The 21900-nt window shown below is 31.3% G+C and overlaps 1 protein-coding gene and 1 long non-coding RNA gene across 10 annotated transcripts; both read right to left on the bottom strand.

Annotated features, from left to right (window-relative positions):
• Positions 1-4983, bottom strand: LOC131630830 (uncharacterized). Of its 9 annotated transcripts, none has more exons than XR_009292518.1 (11): positions 4579-4983; positions 4411-4488; positions 4119-4207; positions 3853-4018; positions 3001-3407; positions 2788-2882; positions 2228-2625; positions 2029-2146; positions 1556-1787; positions 1261-1468; positions 1-1182 (listed from the first exon to the last, which is right to left on the bottom strand). It is a non-coding gene; the product is annotated as an uncharacterized LOC131630830 (long non-coding RNA). The 9 variants fall into 9 exon arrangements; XR_009292510.1 differs by having other exon boundaries at positions 1556-2146; positions 4579-4608; positions 4690-4982; XR_009292515.1 differs by having other exon boundaries at positions 1556-2146; positions 3001-3216; positions 3344-3407; positions 4579-4982.
• A 14812-nt stretch (positions 4984-19795) lies between these two features.
• Positions 19796-20497, bottom strand: LOC131630821 (large ribosomal subunit protein uL11x-like). The gene has a single exon (XM_058901566.1). It carries the CDS (start codon positions 20415-20417, stop codon positions 19917-19919), a length of 501 nt encoding a protein of 166 aa, XP_058757549.1. The 5' UTR covers positions 20418-20497; the 3' UTR covers positions 19796-19916.
• Positions 20498-21900: the final 1403 nt, after the last annotated feature.

Below are 21900 nucleotides of genomic sequence, written 5' to 3' on the forward strand. Positions count from 1 at the left end.
CTTCATGATGCCTAGAGCTCCATGATATAAGATAAATATAAAGAAAATGGTAAATGCTAATATTTCACAATTACATTGTTCATGTTTGTGATTAATAGTCATCTTCATAAGTTTGACGGGTGTCAGGGAGTGAAAGCGAGACTCTGTATACACCACCGAATCGGATCTTTCGTAGTTCATATGACAGAAGTGTTGGTCTAGCAGCTTTCCTTTGTCATTAAACTTCACCAATCCACTTTCACCATTTCTTCCTACTATATCACCACACTTTGTTAAGCATGCTATGTATAAATCTTTGTGCAAAATAGGATCAACAGAAAATTGAATAATCTTGGTGCAAGATAAGTGCACTCCATATTCTTATATCACATATATCTTCACTGTATTCAGGTCCTTCATCCATGCAGTGATATGTCCTCCAACTTCCAACAAATCATAGTATATAGACTCATTATTACCAATACTAATAAAATCATCTGGTAGAGCTATCTCCAACATTGCCATTTCCTTTAAATCAAAGGCTCTAACAATCTTTGAGGTCTCATAATTCTGAACCATCCAATGAATAGAACCATTCAAGAACAACCCACATTTAGGGAAACAGTACCATACATGAGTCATCCTATAAGGCAAATGAGAAGCAACCTCAATTGGTTTCCACTTATTAGCTCTCAGTGAAAAAATCATCAATTTAATTGTCGGAACATTTTCGCAGAACACAAAAACTATCAAGTAATCATCAGTAGAGTGATCATATGCAAAATCAGACAGAAGTTCCAAACCATCATTATGTGTAAAAAGAGTTATGGGAGAGGTGGGTATTTGTTTGTGGGCACCGGTGGATGGATTCCCAAGGTAGAAGTCAGTGTCACTGTGCAAAAACAGAAACCCTCTACACAAACCTCCAATTTCAAGACAATGTTGGGAACAGACAAAATCAAGGCTTAAGGAAGCATAAGCAGAATCATCATGAAGACATTTTCAAGCCTCTGGTATGCATGAAGTCCGTCAATGTTATTGTGTATAATGATGGGGCAGACATATAAAAGAAGGCAAATGCTACGACTAATGAACATAAGCGAACTTGCAGTCTGAATTCCATTGTGGAAATCAATCGAAAAATAGTGTGAAACTCCACTAATCCCATATTTTATTAATCCAGATAGTGTTTTCTTTCCATATCTGCATCATAAATCCAAAGTTTATTAGTATGATAGTAACAGTTATCGCAAATAAGAATGTATCAGTAAATAAGCTTACTTTTATTGGCAAGAACTGTAGCACAAGTGGTTCCTGTCAAAATAAGTTACTCATAATGATGGTTTGGAACTCATAACAGAAATCAGCCAACACAATAGATGATATACTAAACATATTTTATGTCACAAGCTACAGAAAACAAATTCAGACAGTAGATTACACAGCTAGTTCAACAACTTGAAATACTTTGGTAGCTCGTACTTCACACCTGCAAATATTACGCCAAGAATTAGAACAAAAAATCATCATCAAGAAAAGAATGAGATAAATTAGCATTAGTACTCAACCAACGTACTTCAACGGGACAAGCCTGGAATATAGGAAAGAACCCTGATAGAACATTTGCAAAGAAAATGTTCCAGATGGTAAACCATAATACTTTAGTGCATGCACTTTTTTGAATCTGAATCCATGAAATGTATCCTTGCAAAGATGAAAGCATAATCATAAGAGTTGGCACAAAGGATAGAAACACCTGAAGAATCTGAATGGGAAGGTATCCTGTTATAACTTGGCTCACAACTGCCCTGCAAATATATAATGGAAAGCATTACTTCATTTGCAAATCCATAGAAAGATATCAGTGTTATGAGTTTTTCTATAACACGTGTTTAGAAATTCAGTTTCTGTTTTTTCTATTGCTATTATCAATAGCATCATCTCTAACAGAACCACATAGGCATAACAAAATTATGAGAGGCAGGCACAAATTTGAAAGAAACATGTTTCCTTTCACTTATTTACTCTATTCAAAGTCATAAACTGGACCCGGTGTTGAGCTATCAGTATCCATAGGATCTGATATGGTTGGAAGACTAATCTGCTATAGTTTACACTTCTCTTTTATATCCTGCTTTTGCCCAATCATCTGCTCAATCTGTGCCTCCTGTAACAATACTAAAAATGTTGGCTATATATGCATTATATACATGAAAGTGCACGGGCAAATAAATTTTTCTTATCGTACCTTTGAGCTTATCTGACAATTCAGTTTGGATAAGTTTGTAGTGGCTACAGAATTTTTCTTCTTCCATTCCTAAAAGTTGGGTGATGGACAAACTGGTCCCTAAAATTGTAAGCATATGTTACATGATGCGATTTGTTTGCTCTGTCTCCAAAACATCTCTCCTCCATAAAAGTAATCTTTGCTCTGCAGTTTAGTGTACTTCAAAACATCTCTCCTCCATAAAACATCTCTCCTTCAAAACCATAAAGTTGATTCATGATAGTAGATTTTCCAACACCAGGTGATCCAATAACTACAATGACAGTGAAATCAGTATTTATGGTACCCGTGCTACCACGTTAGGCCCAGCCAACATAACAAACATAGTCATCAACCCCTAAATCACATAATTTAGTTACCTGCATATCAAATCAGATCAATTAATAAAAAGAAACTTCCATGCTTTAAATCTCCTAACAGAATCACTCATTAAAGAAAAATCTAAATTCATAAATTGAACACAAATCAGTTACAAATTCAACCACAGCCTAAGAAATAAAGCACCAAGTAGTATTTCAAACCTGTGTAAAAAATGGCTTATCTTTGATTTAACCACATACGAAACCGGCACCATTTCACCATCAACTTGAATCCTTCCACATCTCACTGCACTAACCTACAATCCAAACAAATAACCATATGACTGAATCCACATAGCAACATCATTTCTCCGTATAGTTTAAAAAATATTACAAAATATCAAATCAAAATAATAACAATAGAAAATTTCTTACATAATATTCATAAGATTTTTAAGTTTCCGACGGTGTTGATGTACTTTCACTCTCTTTAGGAAGTATTCCAAAACCATTTTATAATGGTAGTATTGCTATAGCTTCATCCGGAGCAACGAAAAACGGTGTTTTTGTTTCTTGCTCAGTAGGAAACTGAGGCCCTTTTGAATCAACAGTCGGGAATGGCGCATCGTGGATCATGACGGTAGCTTCTAGCTACATGGGAAACTCAAAAACATTTGAAGGAACATCACTGTATCAAACAAAAAACCAAACAAACCAACAATTTCCACAAGAAATTGGCTCTGTCTTTCCATATCAGGAGTGTCTGGTTTCAGCTTACCTTCAGGGGTTTCTTCAGCATGGATATTCACTGGCGTGCCCTGGCTAGAGAAACAGCTCATTTTCTGCAAAATGAATAAAAATATGAATGAGAAACTTAGAACAGAGTTTCCATGCCAGTAGAATTAAGTTGGGCAAGTAATGATCTACAAAAAGTCACCTCTCAAAGCTCAACTTTAGAAGTATATAATGTATTATATATTGATTGAACAATTTCGTTAACTTCCGGTTGTAAGAGATGTCCAGCAACCATTGCTGGGTTAATAACAACCATGTCAATCTTGTTTTCGTTTACAATGCAAGCCTAAACCTACCAACATCCACGCACTTCATAATCATAAACATAGTTTTCAATTACAAATCACTTAATCCCAACTTTAGTTATAATTTTGTTGTTATGGCAGGAAAAATATATAAGAAATAAATATAAATGTATCAAATGGTAAAATAAGTGAAATAATGAACTAAAGTCATGGTGACTTTGGAGAGGCAAAGTCACTCAAACCTTACCCAGAGATAACAGTGTAAAATTTTGGAGCTATTAACTTTGTTTGGGGTTAATGCAATATTAAAGTATCTTGTGAATTTATGACCCTTCCTGAATTTTTGGAATTGGCCAAGACAAAAGCAGTTGTTGGCATGTTGATCCACATGCAGAATGCTGCATACCTTGCATCTAAAAAGTGTTTTGACATTGTAAGAACTGTCACCATAGCTTTGACAGAGTAACCAAAAAACCCCAAATTGAAATGAGCATTATCGCATAGCAAACACACCTCAGTCATCAACCATATCAAGCGAGCAATGGACGAAGTTCTGTATGTACAATGGATTATTCTGCAACAGTTGCTTCAACCATTCATCTCTGACCATTCCAAAAAGAACTATCAAAGTTGAGAAATATTGTATCATAAAGATCGACAAAACCAATATACCATAAAGACCGATAATAATTTCAGATCTATAATAATAATAATTTTAGATCGATAATAATTAGTTCAGATCTTGCACTTTATACAATAGAATGAGTTAATAACGAAACATAAGTTGAAAATGTCATAGATAAACCTTTCTGATTACGGCCACCACCACACTCGTCGGCAGAAACCCGTTTCCACCACCACCACCACACTAATCGCCGGTAACCTGTTGTTGCCACCACAGATCTGAATGTTAAAAGCAACTGGTGAAAACATTATTCATATTTTTGTTAGAAAGATGAAAAGAACAACATACCTCCATTTGGCCAATAACAGCATCAAAACCCTAACCACAAAATCATGACATCAACCACAATCACAAAAACCCTAACCACAAAATCATCATATAAACCACAAAAACACTAACCACAATATCTTAACAGTAACTTTAAACAGAAATCCAAAAAAACTGATAACCGTGTCGGTTTCGTTTTGGGAAATGAAGAAGATGATGAAGAAAAGGGAAAATGAAGAGGAAGAAAGCAGGAAGTAGAATATGTCGCTCGGTCTGAGAGAGAAAGAAGACTCGGAGAGAGAAAGAAGAAGAAAGAGACAAAGAGGAGAAGGTTGAGGGAGAAGAAGAAGACAGACAAATTGAAAGAGAAGAGAGAGAGAAAAAGAAAAAATGAAAGGGATGTCACACGTATCATAGGAAGTAGTAAAGAAAAGGAAAAGGAAGTAAGTAAAGGGAAGCAAATAAGGCAGCCACATGGCTCATTAAGAAAGCAAAGGGGCAGTTCGGTCTTTTCCAGAGCATTGAACTTTCTTATATTGTAGATATGCATTTTATTTTAATATATTAATAACATAAATTGTAAAAAATAATAACACTAATATAACTATAAATTAATTTCTTCCTACTTTTTTTCTTTTTCCTTCCTCTCTGTCAAAGAGGGGTGATTTAGGATAATTTTGATCCAAAATCACCCCTCCAAATCGTTTTTGTTTATCTATTACTTAAATAAGTGATTTTCACATCTTTTCTTTTTGTCTTTTTTGTGATTTCGTTGGTCATCGTTTGTTTTGATTTCCCATATTTCTGTGGTGTATTTTGCTTTCTCGTCTTTGTGCGGGTATTTTGTTTTTCCGTTTTTGTGCGGTGTTCATTTGTTTGAGGTTGAAAGATTAGTTTCGATCTAGGGCAGATTCAATCAATGACTTTGGTGCCGTCAACGCTACAGATCCGGAAGCATAAATATTTCGGACATCTCAATACAGTCAATACATTAATATTTGTAGGCATATGCAATTTGCCGTTTTATGCTATTAACATGGATGCTGTGGATTTGTTCGCAGATTGATCCTTTTTGTTTTTGGCGATTTTGAATTTGTATTGCAACGATGTACTCTATCGATTTGAATGAATGAATATCATTTATTTTCTGTCAAAAATAACTATAAATTAATTTTTTATAATTTCTTTACCATTAATATACTTTAATTGAAAATTATTTTTATAACACCTTTCATTAATTTCTCCTTTAAATAATCATGAATTGACAATTTATCATACTATTTCTAAAATTTAATTCTTATATAACTATTAATTAATTTTAATAATTCTGTTATATTTTATTGAATTTAATGTTTATAAAACTCTTTAATTATAATTGCTCACATAATAATTGTATTAACATAAAATTTTAATAATAATTTTTATGTTATTATTTTATTAATTTCTATTGGACCTCTTTCTTGATGTTAGTATAAATATGTGACTTTAGTTTCAGATCTTCATTTGTGTGCTAATCTTTAAATTTGTATGATAGTTTTATCTCCTATTTCTTACTTTATACATATTTATTTGTTAATTTTATTTTTGTTACAGGATAAAAGATTATTTATTTGTTAATGGCATCTCAGGTAAGTATTTTGATGTTTTTAACTCTAATATTTACATCATCCAAAATTTTAACATATCAAATATCTATCTTTCAATGTTCATCCACAGAATTAACCTATCAATATTTTTGTATAGATTTCTGAATGCAATTCTATATTCACATTCAAAGAATTGTGTTACAATGCTCTCAACAAAAGTATGGGTTTCTCTTGCTATTACATCTTTATTCTCTATAATTATTTTATACTAATTTTTTCTAGATGTTTCATGTCTCATAGCTATCTTAATAAATTAATGTTGTTATAAAGAGAATTTCAAGGTCGGTCATATATGTAAGCAAGCCTCATATCTTAAAGAATTACTACAATTATAAAGATAATTGTAAGTCGGTCATAAATGGAAGTTGAAGATACTGACAATATGATTCAATTTTTAATATTATTGTAAGATTATCCGTATAAAATATATTACCTTACACTATACAATCATTAATTTTTTTCAAAAATTGTATTATATTACCAATATTTTTAGCATATTATATTTATGTTTCAGGTAGAAATTTATATCATTTACTAATAATATCTCTATTATATTAATTATAATTTCATATTCAAATATAATTTATTTATTTTATTATGGTTTAATACATATTTGTCAATTATATAGTTTTCAATTCTATGTATAAAAATTTAAATATAAATACAATGTTTTGTTTTTGTTTGCAGCATTTTCTTTTGAAAATTCACACTACAATTTAAATATAATTTTTAATGTGCTTATTACAATCTACGATACATCTCTAATATATATATATATATATATATATATATATATATATATATATATATATATATATATATATATATATATATATATATTGACCTTAATTATATTATTTATTAAATTGATATTATAATAATAATTAATATAATTATTATTATTAGAAATTGAGCCAGTGCTATAAATAATAATAATAATAAATTTTAAATTATTAAAATTAAATTTGATGCAAAGAATAACATGGAGACATTGAAATCAAGAATTAGATTCCATTTAATTGAAACAAAGAATTAAATTTGATTAAATTTGTTAACCACTCAATCAATTAAAATCGGTTAAAAGACATTTAAACAAATAATTAAATTTGGTTGGATTGAAACATATACTTAATTTAAATTTATTATTTTTAACTACTCAAGTTATTAAAATCACTTTTAGAATATCAATATTCAAAATAATTTTAAAAATTAAAATTTTATTTATTATTTTTCAATATACTTATAATATTAGTGAATTTTAACATTCTTCGTCACCTTTATAACCACGACTAATCCTAAACGTATTATTTAATTATTACTTTAACACAGTATCATGGTTGAATAGACTAGATTTGAAATTGTTTGCCTTCAATAGTAGAAATCAGCTTACCCCTAATCTGTGGTGCATCTGCAAGAAGGTAATTAACCCAGTATTAATTGACTCTGGTAGTCAACATGTGGCTTTTAAAATTAACTACATGAACAATACAATTGGAATTGCTGCAGTATATGCTTCAAATTGTCATGTTGTTAGAAGGCAATTGTGGAATAGTTTGGCATCTCTTTTGGTTGAAGACACCCCTTGGTGTTTCATGGGTGACTTCAATGTCATCTTGGGGAGTCATGAATATAAAGGAAATTTTCTTCCAGCCAAGGGTCCCATGGCAGATTTTCAACTATGGACTGACACTAATAATCTACTCCACATTCCCACTGCTGGCTCTTGGTACACTTGGAATAATGGCAGGCAAGGGAAAGCTCATACGGAAAAGAGATTAGACAGGGCAATATGCAATCAAAAATGGATGGATGTTTGCAGTAAAGTTGCAGTTACCAGCCTAATTAGAAGCAGATCTGATCACCATCCTCTTCTGATGGATTTTGACATAAATGAGGTAAGACATAGAGCTAATTTCAAATTTCTGAAAATGTGGTCGCTGAATCCCTCTTGCAAAGAAGTAGTGGCTAATTCTTGGAAAGAGGAGGTTATAGGATGTCCCATGTACATTTTAACTACCAAACTAAAAAGACTCAAAGAAAAACTCAAGGTTTGGAACAAAGAAATATTTGGAAATGTTCATGAACAAGTTGTGAGTGCTGAAAAAAGGTTGCAGGAAATCCAAGAGGAGATTCATGAGTCTGGTTTCAATGAACAGTTGAGTAATTTAGAGAAAAATGCGCAAGTAGCCTTGGATGATGCTCTTCTTAGGCAGAACTGGTTCTGGCAAGAGAAGGCAAGGGTCAATTGGCACAAGGATGGGGATCGGAATACAGCTTATTTCCACCGAATTGCGAAAATTAGGCATGCTTCCCAAGCTATCTCATCTTTGCAGGTAGGGGACTCGTTGGTCACTGATAACAATGAAATCACGGAACACATTACGAATTATTTTGAAAATCTGTTTACTTCCAATGGTGGGATAATTCAGGATCAGAATTTTGTAGACGACGTAATACCTAATCTTGTAGATGAGGGATCAAATACTTTGTTAACTATGCTCCCCTCAATTTTAGAAATAAAAAATGCAGTGTTTGCTTTGAACAAAGACGGAGCGCCAGGGCCTGACGGTTATGGAGCTTTTTTCTTTCAAACTTTTTGGGACATTATTCACAAAGAGGTGGAGTCTGCAACCTTGGAGTTTTTCAAAACAAGTTGGCTGCTGCCTAACTTCAATGCCAACATTCTGGCCCTTCTGCCTAAAGTTAATGGGGCTAATTCATTGGGTCTTTTCAGGCCAATAGCTTTGGCAAATTTCAAATTCAAGGTGATTACTAAAATACTAGCAGGCAGATTAGCAGCCTTGATGCCTAATTTAATTTCTTCGGAGCAGAGGGGTTTTATACATGGCAGGCAAATCAAGGATTGTGTTTGTCTTGCCTCAGAGGTGGCAAACTCTTTGCATAACAAGTCTTTTGGTGGAAACATTGCTTTGAAAATTGACGTAACAAAGGCTTTCGATACTTTGGAGTGGCCATTTCTCCTCAAGGTGCTTAGAGCGTATGGTTTTTGCCAAACTTTCTGCCATTGGATTGAAGTAATTCTTGGGTCTGCAACAATGTCGGTCTCTATTAACGGTTCCTTACACGGTTATTTCAAGTGCTCGCGAGGGGTTCGGCAAGGGGATCCCCTCTCGCCTTTGTTGTTTTGTCTCGCTGAAGACGTGCTTAGCAGACATATATCAAAGCTGGTGGAAGAGAGGAAATTAAAGCTTATTCAGGCCTCACGGGGAATAACTTTTCCGTCGCACTGCCTATACGCAGATGATATAATGATCTATTGCACGGGCAGGAAAAGCAATCTCCAATGTCTCAGGAATCTGTTTACACGGTATGCTAACTGTTCAGGACAAAGTGTTAGTCCTGCTAAATCAACAATTTTTTGCGGCGCGATGACTCAGTCTAGGAAAACTAGCCTTGCTCAGTATATCGGAATCTCATCAGGTTCCATGCCTTTTATGTACTTAGGTATCCCGATTTTTAAAGGTAAGCCTAGGAGATTACATTTTCAATACTTGGTTGATAAAATCAAATGCAAATTAGCTGGCTGGAAAGCGGTGTTACTGTCGAATGCAGGAAGGGCTCAACTAATCAGGTCTGTGATCTATGGTATGATGGTCTATTCCATCACCACTTATTGTTGGCCTTCTTCGCTAATTAAGGAGATGGAAACTTGTTTTAGAAACTTTCTGTGGTCAGGAGACGTCAACAAACGAAAACTAGTTACGGTGGCATGGCACAGGATTTGTAGACCGACTCTTGAGGGTGGTTTAAACATCAGGTCCCTAGCTACGTTAAATGAAGCGTCAAAGCTGAAAATCTGTTGGGAGATGATGAATTCAAATGAATCCTGGGCTTCAATTCTCAGAGCTCGAGTTTTACGAGGTAACGGGTGTATTAATCATCATATTTCTTCTACGTTATGGAGCGGAATCAAAACAGAATTTCTGATTGTGAAAGAGAACTCATCAATGCTGATTGGTAACGGTCGAAATACTAGCTTTTGCTTTGATATTTTGTGTGGTAACTCAACTCTGGCTGATATGTTTCACATACCTGCTGCTTGGCATGCCTTCCTAAAAGACACAGTCTCAAATTTCATTCATGAACATAACTGGGAAATTCCTCAACAACTGACAGATTATTTTCCAAATATTTTATCTATGGTGAGTAAAGTAGTGATACCAACTGTGAATAGAGAGGACTGTTTGGTTTGGAAATTAACCGACACGGGAGATTTGTCATTAAAAGAAGCCTATTCTTTCAAAAGCAAGACCAGCCCTCAACCTCACTGGTCCAGGTTTGTTTGGATTAAAGACATTCCCCCTGCTAAATCTTTTGTATCCTGGAGATTAATGCACAATAAGCTCCCCACGGACGAAAACCTTAAACTGCGAGGTTGCGCCATGCCGTCGATCTGCAACCAATGCAGACTTAAGGAAGAGACTACTTTCCATATTTTTTTTGAATGTAGATTCGCTGTGAATATTTGGACGTGGTTATCAGAAGTTATTAATACAAGAATTATTATTTCTCACCCAGCCGATCTTTGGAAGCTATGTGACAGGAACTGGAGTCCGCAATGTAAGATAGTGATTCAGGCCCTTATTATCAATACTGTTCATACTATTTGGAATTGTAGAAACATGCTAAGATTTCAGAATACCGCAACAACTTGGAGAAACGCGATTACTCACATCAAAGCCCATGTTCAGCTTGCCGGCACCTGGACTAATCACACTTTCCGGAACTCCTCGGATAATTTCAGGATTTTGAAACTGTTTGATATTCCAGTTCATCCCCCTCGCACTACTTTGATCAAAGAAATTTTCTGGACTCCCCCGCTTGAAAATTGGGTGAAAGTTAATACTGATGGAGCAACAAATAACGTTTCCTCAGCTTGCGGTGGTATTTTCCGTAGCAGTACAGGTGATTTTATTGTCGGGTTTTCTGAAAATTTAGGCCTCCATAATGCGTTTTATGCTGAAATCTCTGGAGCTATGCGAGCTATTGAAGTGGCGCAACAACACCAATGGCAACTTTTATGGTTAGAAACAGATTCTACCCTGGTAGTTAAAGCATTTAACAACCAAGCATCCATCCCTTGGACTCTTAGAAATAGATGGCATAATTGCATGGCTTATACGAAACATATTAATTTTTTGGTTACACATGTGTATAGGGAGGTCAATTCGTGTGCTGATTTGTTGGCTAATGAAGGGCTTTCGGTAGATGGTTACCAGTCCTTCATTAATATTCCGCAAAAGTTATTGTCTAGCGTGATTTCCAACAAGTTAAGTCGGCCTAACTTTAGAGTTACAGCTTTTGAGTGAGGGTTTGGTCTGGTCCCCCCTCCTTTTTTGTAATCATCTCTTTTACTTTTATGATATTTAACTTTATATAAAAAAAAAATTCACACCTCTGTAATTCTCTAAAATTTGCACAATATTAGACATGTAAGATTTTTTTTCTTCTTTTTTTCCCTATATCTTATTCAATGAAGCGAATTTATTTTTTTTTCTTTTTTAAGACAAAAAGAAATCAGAAATGATTATATTCATCTATCTATTACAAATATGATGCTTTATTATATTGAGACATGAGTCATAAAATCTTTATTATTTTTATATTCTATATTTTTTAATTGACATATGAAGGATAGAAAAACACTTAGAAATGGGGGGTTTGAATAAGTGTAGCTTTTAAGATTTGTAAGATAAAAACAATTTGCACAATGATTTTTATCCTGGTTCGTTGTTAACTAAACTACTCCAGTCCACCCCCTTGGAACAATGGTTTTCCACTTAGACAACTTCTAAGTCTTCTAGAGTATACTGATCACAACCTGATCACTCTAGGAACAAACTGCTTAGATACCCTCTAAGACTTTCTAGAGTATTCTGATCAACAACCTGATCACTCTAGTTCTTACAAATAAATGTAAACAAATTCTTTTAAGAGTTACAATGATTCTTATAAAGCTATTATCGCAACTGTGATTTTCTCTTAAGTTTAAGCTTAATCTCACTAATATATTACAACAGCAATGTAGTGAGGTTGAAGATGAAGTTTGAGAGCTTTTTGAATTTGACAGCGTTTCTGTATATTTGCACAAGTGTTAAATTCAGCTTCTCATCAGAACTTCTATTTATAGGTGTTTGAGGAGATGACCGTTGGGAGCATTTAATGCTTTGCGTGATCCGTACAGCATTGCATTTAATGTTTCACTCTTTTGTCAACTACCTCGAGCCTTGCTTTCGCTGTGTCTACTGACGTTGCCTTTAATAGCTACTAACGTTCCTTTTGTCAGTCAGCGTAGCCTGCCATCTTGTACTTGCTTCTGATCTGATGTTTGTGTAAACAACGTTTGAATATCATCAGAGTCAAACAGCTTGGTGCAGAGCATCTTCTGACCTTGAAGTGCTTTTTAGCGTGATACCATGAGAACTTCAGTGCTTCTGCTTCTGATCTCAAGTCCTTCTGATGCTTCCATAGACCATGTTCTGATTCTGCTTGACCATCTTCTGATGTCTTGCCAGACAATGTTCTGATGTTGCATGCTGAGCCTTATGAGTCAGTGCTTCTTGCGCTGATTTTGTGCATACTCTTTATGTGATTCCTGAAATGGAAATTGCATAGGATTAGAGTACCACATTATCTCATACAAAATTCATATACATTGTTATCATCAAAACTAAGAATATTGATCAGAACAAATCTTGTTCTAACAACATATGTGCTCATAATTGTTGTTTTTGTATGCACGAGAACAACATATACATGTTTAGAATTATAGGTCAACTAATAGAAGGTTTGTTTAAAAAAAATGCCTAACCACCCTATTTGTTGATTTTTTTTGTAGGAGAACAAAATATATGTTATATAAATTATATAAATTAATTGTTCTTATAGAATTTCTCATATTTATCATCCGATATTAAATGTTACAATAAGATCTCATTAACTCGAAATTTATATAATTATGTATACCACTAATAATACATTTCATTGTATTTAGATTATTTTTATTTAAACAATAAAAATTTCAAAAACTTTAATAGATACTAAAAACATATGAAAATGTTTTACTTCTTTGTAACAATTTTATTTTGTAATAAATATTTTAATACAAATAATAAGCCTTTAAAACAAAACTATTGAAATAAAAAAAATTGATAAAAAGAATAACATAGTGATATCAAAGGACAAAATCATTAAAATAAAGAATTAAATCTGACTACAATGATTCGAAGAATTAAATTCGCTTCAATTTTTTAATTTATAATGAATATTTTAATTATAATTATTATAATTATAAAAACTAAAATTAAATTAAAAGAATATTAATAAAAAATATCTTGATATAATAATGTAATTGTTATAAATTAACACTAATAATAATAACAATAATAATAATAATCATATATTAAATTTTATAAATATTATATTTTTCAATTCTAAAATACCTGTGCATCACACGGGTCAACAATCTAGTATATATAAATCCAAGGTTGTCATGATGACAACCCTAGCCACATGTCATCATGATAACAACTCTTGGTAAAACCCTAATACTCCTATTTACTATTTTGTCCTTACAATTAAAATAAATAATAATAATAAATATAATAATAATAATAATTGTAATATAATATTGACACACTATTAATAACAATAATAACATAAATAAAAATAATAATATAATATTTAGTTAAAAGCTATCTAAAAATCAAACCTAAATTTGAATTTAAAATTTATATATAATTTGAATTTAAAATTTATATATAATAGAGAAGAACTAAAAATATAACTACAATTTACATTTATATTTATCATTTCTAAAATATAATTAAAAAAATCTCTCTTATATATTTCAAATTTAACTTATTTGTCATCCTCACAAATTTTATTAATTAATTCTAATATATACATAAATAAAAACCCTGTTTTTTATTAATATAGTTTTTGTATTAGTAATTTTTATTATTAATCTATTCAAATCTCTCATTTTTATTAATAAAATATGTATTCTCATTCCAATTGAAATAGTCGAGCACTAAGTACAAACATGAATTTGAGTGTTTCTTCAATTTTAATTCTATTTTATTTTATATTAAGTAGATGTATATTAAGTATATTATCGGTTACAATCAAAACTTTTAAGAGACTTTGACCCATTACTACATTTTATTATTGTGCATGTCTCACTTTATTATTACGTTAGTTAATTAAAAAGTCATTTTGTTAAAATTAATGTGTTAGTTTTATTATTATTCATATTCTATTATACTATTTATTAAGAGACAAATGCATTTAATAAATTAATTTCAATTTTATATTTTAAGGTAACACTACATATTCCATTCTTTTATATTGACTTTATTAGATTTTATTAAAATTAATAAGTTTTAAATGGCAAAATCAGTTATATTTTGAATGCATTGCTATCGAATTAATTTTTTCAATTTTTTCATATAAATAAAATACTATACATATTTAGCCTTTGTTACTCATGATCTCATTCACCAATTTGCCATATTTTCTCTCATTATAGTCTACGATTAAACAATGTTCTTTTAAATTTCATTCACATTCTATATTTTTTTTCATTTTAAAATTGTTTATGTATCATTTCATTTCATTTTTATTGTTTTAACAATTTTGCAATCTTTATAAAATTGCAGTGTTCACATGGAAATTTATTCCTCCCAACAGTTATAAAGGTGAGTCTGCCTATATAAGTTTTAGGAAACAGATCCCCTCTAGCTTTTTCAATTCTGTCATCTCTCCTGTGCAATATTGTCATCTCTCCTGTGCAATATTGGTTGTTGGATTTAACTTGATTAGGTTAATCTTCTTTCACTTTTTTTTTCTCTTTCATGCTATTATATTAAGTTAATGGCTTGGATTGCAGCAGAATAGAAGGCAGTAGACACCCAATAGGAGGTAATCCAGATCCTTTTAGGATTATGTAATATTTTATTTTATTATTTGTTATTTAAACAATTTGACAATCTTTTATAAAATTTCAATCCCTATATTACAATTTATTTCTTAAGACACTTATAAAAGGTGATTGTATATGATATAAATTTTTAAATATTTTTCTTATAATTTTGATATTGTAAAACTTTTTAGTTTTTTATCTTTGATCATCTTTTTTGTTATAGGAATTAAAACAATATCAATTATCAATTTTAAGGCAGCCATGTAGGAATCAGAATATCAATGTTTGCATAATGTTTAGTTTTACAATAAAATTAACACATTTATTAAAATACTCTACATAACTACCGTATTTTTATAATACTTAGTTAATTTTGATCATCTAACTAATCTATTAAAATAGTGTTCAATTATACTCAAACAATCCATTTTACAAAATTATGGTTTAGATGTTTTAAAATAAATAACATAGCCATTTCAAAAATAAAACCATTATGAAAATTGAAATGGTCCACTCTTAATCTTTTAATAAGACTTTTTACTTGAGCATGCAAATTTTTCTGTTCACCTATTTATTTTTCTAATTTATTATAATTTGTGTTCAATTTTTAAAATGTTATATTAAAATTTAATTTTACCACTCTTTAATTCTCATTTATTAAATTCCATTAAATTTTTTAAAATACATAATTAACAATCCCCGTTATCATTTAGCCGTTTCAAAAAAAACAAAACTATTAAAATTGTTTATTCTTTATTCTTTATAAAAAGACCTTTCATATGAGCATACAAACCTTTCTATTAACATATTTATTCTTTTAATTAAAAATCTAATGGTGTAATTTTTTATTCTTTACTTTAATAAATAATTTGTTCATGTTTTCATGCTTTTGTACTATATCTCCTCTTATTCTTATTGAAGAAATGACTATTAAGTACAAAATGGAATTGAAGTCCTTTGTGTTATAGGAAAACTTTATCCATCAGAGGTAAAAAAAAGTCTTGCATAACGTTGGTCATTTTTAAATAGCTAATTGTCTTTACATTTTATAACCCACCATTTTATGAGTTGCTCTATTTTCTCCTATTCACATATATTTCTTCAATTCGTTTTTTCTCTCAATTTATTTTATCTAATAAATATGTCACTACCAATACTTTCAATAATAATTTTTTTTATTATCTTTATATTATATATATTTTCAATTATATTATTTAATATATCACATTATTATTCTAAATTATCTTTGTGCAGGTGAAAACATATACATGTTTTAGACTTATATGTCCATAATACACCATATGTATTATGGAAATTTCTTTTCATTTGTGTTTAATTCATCCATTTTAACATATATTTTAATATTTTAATTTATAAATTTATAAATTTAATTATTTTTAATGTACAGATGATATTTGTCACCCTAAAAATAATAAGGACCTAAAAATTAAATTGTATATATTATCATATAAGTTTTTTTTATAAATTCTCAAAACAAATATTAAATATAATCATACTATATTATAAAACACATTCCATATATTATTATGAGATTTCTTATAATTATCCCTTTCATATTCTATTTAATGATTATAATAACTCATTAACTTTAATTATAAAATTTAATATTACTTTTTAATAGTTTTGTAGTCTAATTAAATAAAATATATAAATATTTATTTTAACTATGAATGAGAAAAGATATTTACATATTTATAATTGATAAAAAATTTCAACACAATTTAGATTTTTTAAATAAATCTTTAAAATAAAAAACACAATGACATTACAATATTTGAAACTTTTGCTAAATTATTATCAACTATGGATAGTATATAATTCAATTCAATACCGACAATGGTACAATGGTGCATAATACCTATTGAATGTTTTGTATATGAATAATTGTACCAATATATATATATATATATATATATATATATATATATATATATATATATATATATATATATATATATATATATATATATATATATATGAGAATTCTTATTTATCCAATTTAAGTTAGGTAAGATTACTTTCAATATAAAATGGTTTAAAAAGTTATATAAATATGCAGATGCAAGCAGCCGCGCATCGCGCGGGTCACATACTAGTATAGACTACATATACCCTCGCGCACACACACAAAAGATAACAATCTTAAATCTCAGATTTACCCAGAATAATCTCAATTTTACATATGCATACACATTTACATATAACTTGTCACAATATATTCCCTGCAACAATTAGAAGGCTAAATTCTAGTTCAATTGCATATGGCTGCTACTTGAAATAGGATCCTTACTAAATAAGATAGGAAAGAAAAATTAGCAGATACAAAATCTTTCTCACAATTTCCACCTACATCACATCTACTTGATCAACTGCCAGAAGCAGTTGCTATAAACTAGAATTTTGGATACACAAATTTGAACCAATATGTCTACATGGAAAAGGAAGATGTAGAAGATAAAGTCACATTGCCTATGACAGCAGTTGGGTACTAACCAAACAATTGGAAGGGTGATATCTGTCTACTACTATATAAATTACTAAAATGAGGATGTTCTTACATTCTTGAAGCAAACTAAAACAAACAACTGTTTCTTTTTAGGTTCATTACTGTATAGGGGTTAGATTTTGTAATGATAAATAACATCAAGATGAAAATATTTTGAAGTTAATAATTAATGAAGATAGAAGTATTTAGATGGTATAAGGCTAAAACTAGAGGCTTCATCCATACTTCCAATAGTGTACTAAAGATTAAATATTTGGGTGTAGCGCCGGGAGGATTCATTTTATATGGGTGTTGCCTTGGTAGAAAAGGATACTAGAGGTTTAGAGTGAAGAAATTAAGCAAAGAACTGCAGATTTTGACTACATATTTTCAGCAAAAGTTTGATAACGCAGACTAACCAAAAGCTCTTTCATAGGAGAGACTGAGAAGAAAAAACAATAACAGAAAAAGGTCACCATTCGTCAAATACTTCAATCATAGTGCACATGTCTTGCAACGAATTCATGAAGAGTTGTTGTCGAACAATCAAGATAAGAAGTTTGTACAAGAAGTTTCTAATAGTTGGTTCAAAATGGTTACAAGCAATGTGCAGTTATGTAAGGAGGTTGCCTGAAAACTTCATTGTAAAGGTTTATTAATTTTTCATTCAAAAATTTATCCAATACATAGATTACATGTGTTTCTCTCATTACCATTAATGTTAACACATTCACATTTAAATTTATAGTATACCTGTTACTAGAAATAGGATCCTTGGGAAAGAAACATTAGTTGATACAAAATCTTTCTGACTAACACAATTTCCACGTACAACACATGTACATGATCAACTACCAGCAGTTGCTAGAAACTAAATTTCGGATACACAAATTTAAACCAATATGTTTCCATGGAATAGGAAGGTGTAGATGACAAAGTCACATTATCTATGACAGACATTGGCCACAAAATCCATCTAGGCAAATGCTTGACACAAGAATGACAGATGCAGCAGTTGGGTACTAACCAAACAATTGGAACAAATTTCCTTCATACAACAGAAGTCGGGGTTAAGTCTGGCTAAGACTGTATAAATTACTAAAATAAGTCTGGCTAAGACTGAATAAATTACTAAAATGAGGATATTCTTACATTCTTGATATAAACTAAAATAAACAAGTGTTTCTTTTTAGGTTCATTCTGTATATGGGATTGATTTAGTAATGATAAACTACTTTTAAAGGCTAAAATTAGAGGCTTAATCCATACTTTTGATCAATAGTGTGCTACAAATTAAATATTTGGGTGTCGTGTGGATGAGGATTCATTTTCTATGGGTGTTGCCACAGTAGCAAAGTATACTAGAGGTTTAGAGTGAAGAAAATATGCAGAGGACTGCAGATTTTGAATACATATTTTCAGCAAAGTTTGATGACAGACTAACAAAAGCAGAGAAAGATCACCATTATCATTAAAAAAGGTCTCCTATTTATTATGCATACCATACAAACTATACAACCCAAAATAAACACAACACGTTAAAAGTTAGATAATTGATCATTTTAACAAAGTTACTTCCATCATGTATTTTATCTTCCAATAATTATCAAACCATTACAACAGAAACATAGTGAGGAGGAACATCTTACATCTAAGTGAGCAACTCCACTGTTAACCAAAAATATAGACGGTAACTTAGGAAGTGGTAATATAAAAAATTCAGCCCAAGTAACTACATTCAACCATGAACATATAAGTGGCGTTTATCATTGAAAGAATAAGAAATCATCCAAGCAAACATGGTAACTAATTTATCTAATCTAATTAATTGAAAAGTAACAAATTTCTAATAGGGCAAACTATAGACCCAAAAACAAAGCAAATTTATTATCCCCGTAACAGATCATCCTACAAAATAAAATTCTGGCTATTGCACTAATAATGACCAAGGGTGACCAATGAAGATGACAACAATACTATTATCAAAATCGATATTTTAAGCATAACACGGCACCAATTGGTCCATATAACCTACAAACAAAAGTATAACAATTCAAACCATAAAGAAATGTATAATATGAGCATAACCATTAAAAGACAAAATTATATCGAAATACCATAAGCATAATTTAACTAAGGTAATAAAATCTCTCAAAATGATCTAAATTAACCAAAACAGTAAATCAACAACAAAACGTTCAATGGTACCTCAAATTTATATAAAAAACCACAAATCAAAAGTTAAAAAGATTCAAAAACAAACTCAATCCTGAGGAATTTCAACATCACCATCATTAATCTCCTGCTGCAAATCCTTTGGATCTTTTCCATCGACAGTACATCCGACAGAAACACACGTCCCCAGAATCTCCTTCACAGTCCCAGCCAGCTCCTTCGCCATCGACCTCGGCTTCATAATCTTCGCTATCTCAATAACATCATCCAGCGAAATATTCCCATTGTGCTTGATATTTTTAGTCTTCTTCCTGTCCCTCTCCGGCTCCTTCAACGCCTTGATAACCAGCGCCGCCGCAGACGGAACAACAGCAACCTTCGCCTGACGATTCTGCACAGTCAGCTTGACCGTCACCCTAAGACCCTTCCAGTCCTTGGCGGTTTCCTTGGCAATGTCCTCTCCTATCTTCTTGGGAGAGAGACCGAGAGGACCGATCTTGGGAGCGAGGGAACTCGCGGCTCCGACTTCGCCTCCGGTGACGCGGACGTAAACTTCGACGACTTGGGATGGGTCGAGCTTGGGAGGCATTGTGGAGATGTTTCTGAAGGAAGTAGGGTTTCAGACGGCCAAAAGGAAGAAGAAGAAGCAGCCACAAGATAGTGAGGAAATGAAAAGATTTTGTTGGAAAATATATATCTAGGGTTTTTGGTTATTGGGCTTTTCTATTGGGCTTTATTTCATTTCATTTTATACAAAACTAACATTTCTGAGTTTTGAAAAATGTTTTTACTTTGGTGTAGAATAGGAATATGGCTCAAAAATCGCAAATTTTAAATTAACTAATAATAAAATCAATATTGTTAAATTATACATCATCGATTGTAGAGTTTCATATTAAGGTCATAGTTATGATCTATGTACACAAATTAAAGTATATATTAAAATAATAAAATATTGTGTCTTATTTTATCTTTTTAACATATTATAATTTGATAAATAGTTAGAGATGATAAGTTAATGATAAAATTTATTGTAATTTGTCTTTAAATTGAAATGTTTGTCTTGAATATGATTTCAATTATAATTGGCATGCTAAAAATTTTAAAAAAAATATATTCATTTATTTCTATAAATTATAATTTTAAATATGAGAAACTTTAATTTTAATAAATATAACTATTTTAACAAATTAAAATAGTTATTAAAAATATTAATATTAATTAAAATAAATTATTAATTATAATTCTTTTGTAAGTGTGGTTTTTTTCATTTACATATGGACTTAGATTATTTTATAGGGTCTATAAATGGACAATATGTGGCGAAGTAGAGTAAACGAAGTGTTGGAACGCAAGGCGGCGTGTAATGAGTCGTCGTTAGTGGGTTGTTCTTCGAGTCGCACCCGATGGGAAGGGTCAACCCATCTGAACTAGGATCCAAATTTGTTCGTTTATGTCATGTGGCATGTGATTGTGAGGTGTCTAGGGAAAAATAGTTTGGAATGGTAGTCATAGGGGAAAAATCGTCTCCCAATGATTTGAGGAAGAACCAGTATTCTCTTACTCCCATGTTTTCACTAGGAAGCAAGGAGAAGTCGTTCCTTTTTCATCTAGCCCAGTCCAAAGAGTTCTCCATAAATACTCCAACCTCAAGGTTTGTAATGATGATTGATGAATTCCCAAAAAGCAAAACTCGCAGAATCTCTCGCAATCCCTACGTGAGCATACTCTTTCCCACTATTGTACTCTCAACAAGTACAATTAGCATCCACCGTAGAGCCCGCGTAAAACTGATTTGGGTCACACTCGCCTTTAATTCATAAGTCACATTAGTCACATGCCTTAACATGGTGATTAGACGAGGCACTGCAGCAGTTACCAACTTGGCCACATCCATTTACACCATAGTATGGGGGTTTGCTGAAGGTAGAGAATTCAGATTCTCCCGGAAAAAGATACACTCGGCAAGTCTTGGAGGTAGAAGGTTCTTCTGTCATCCCTAAACCAAATTCAATAATGGAGTTTGAATCTGAGCTTGTTTTCTTTGATAAAGATATCATCGACATCCATCC

This window comes from Vicia villosa, unplaced genomic scaffold (genome assembly GCF_029867415.1).
Source record: "Vicia villosa cultivar HV-30 ecotype Madison, WI unplaced genomic scaffold, Vvil1.0 ctg.000742F_1_1, whole genome shotgun sequence".
NCBI classification, from domain to species: Eukaryota; Viridiplantae; Streptophyta; class Magnoliopsida; order Fabales; family Fabaceae; genus Vicia; species Vicia villosa.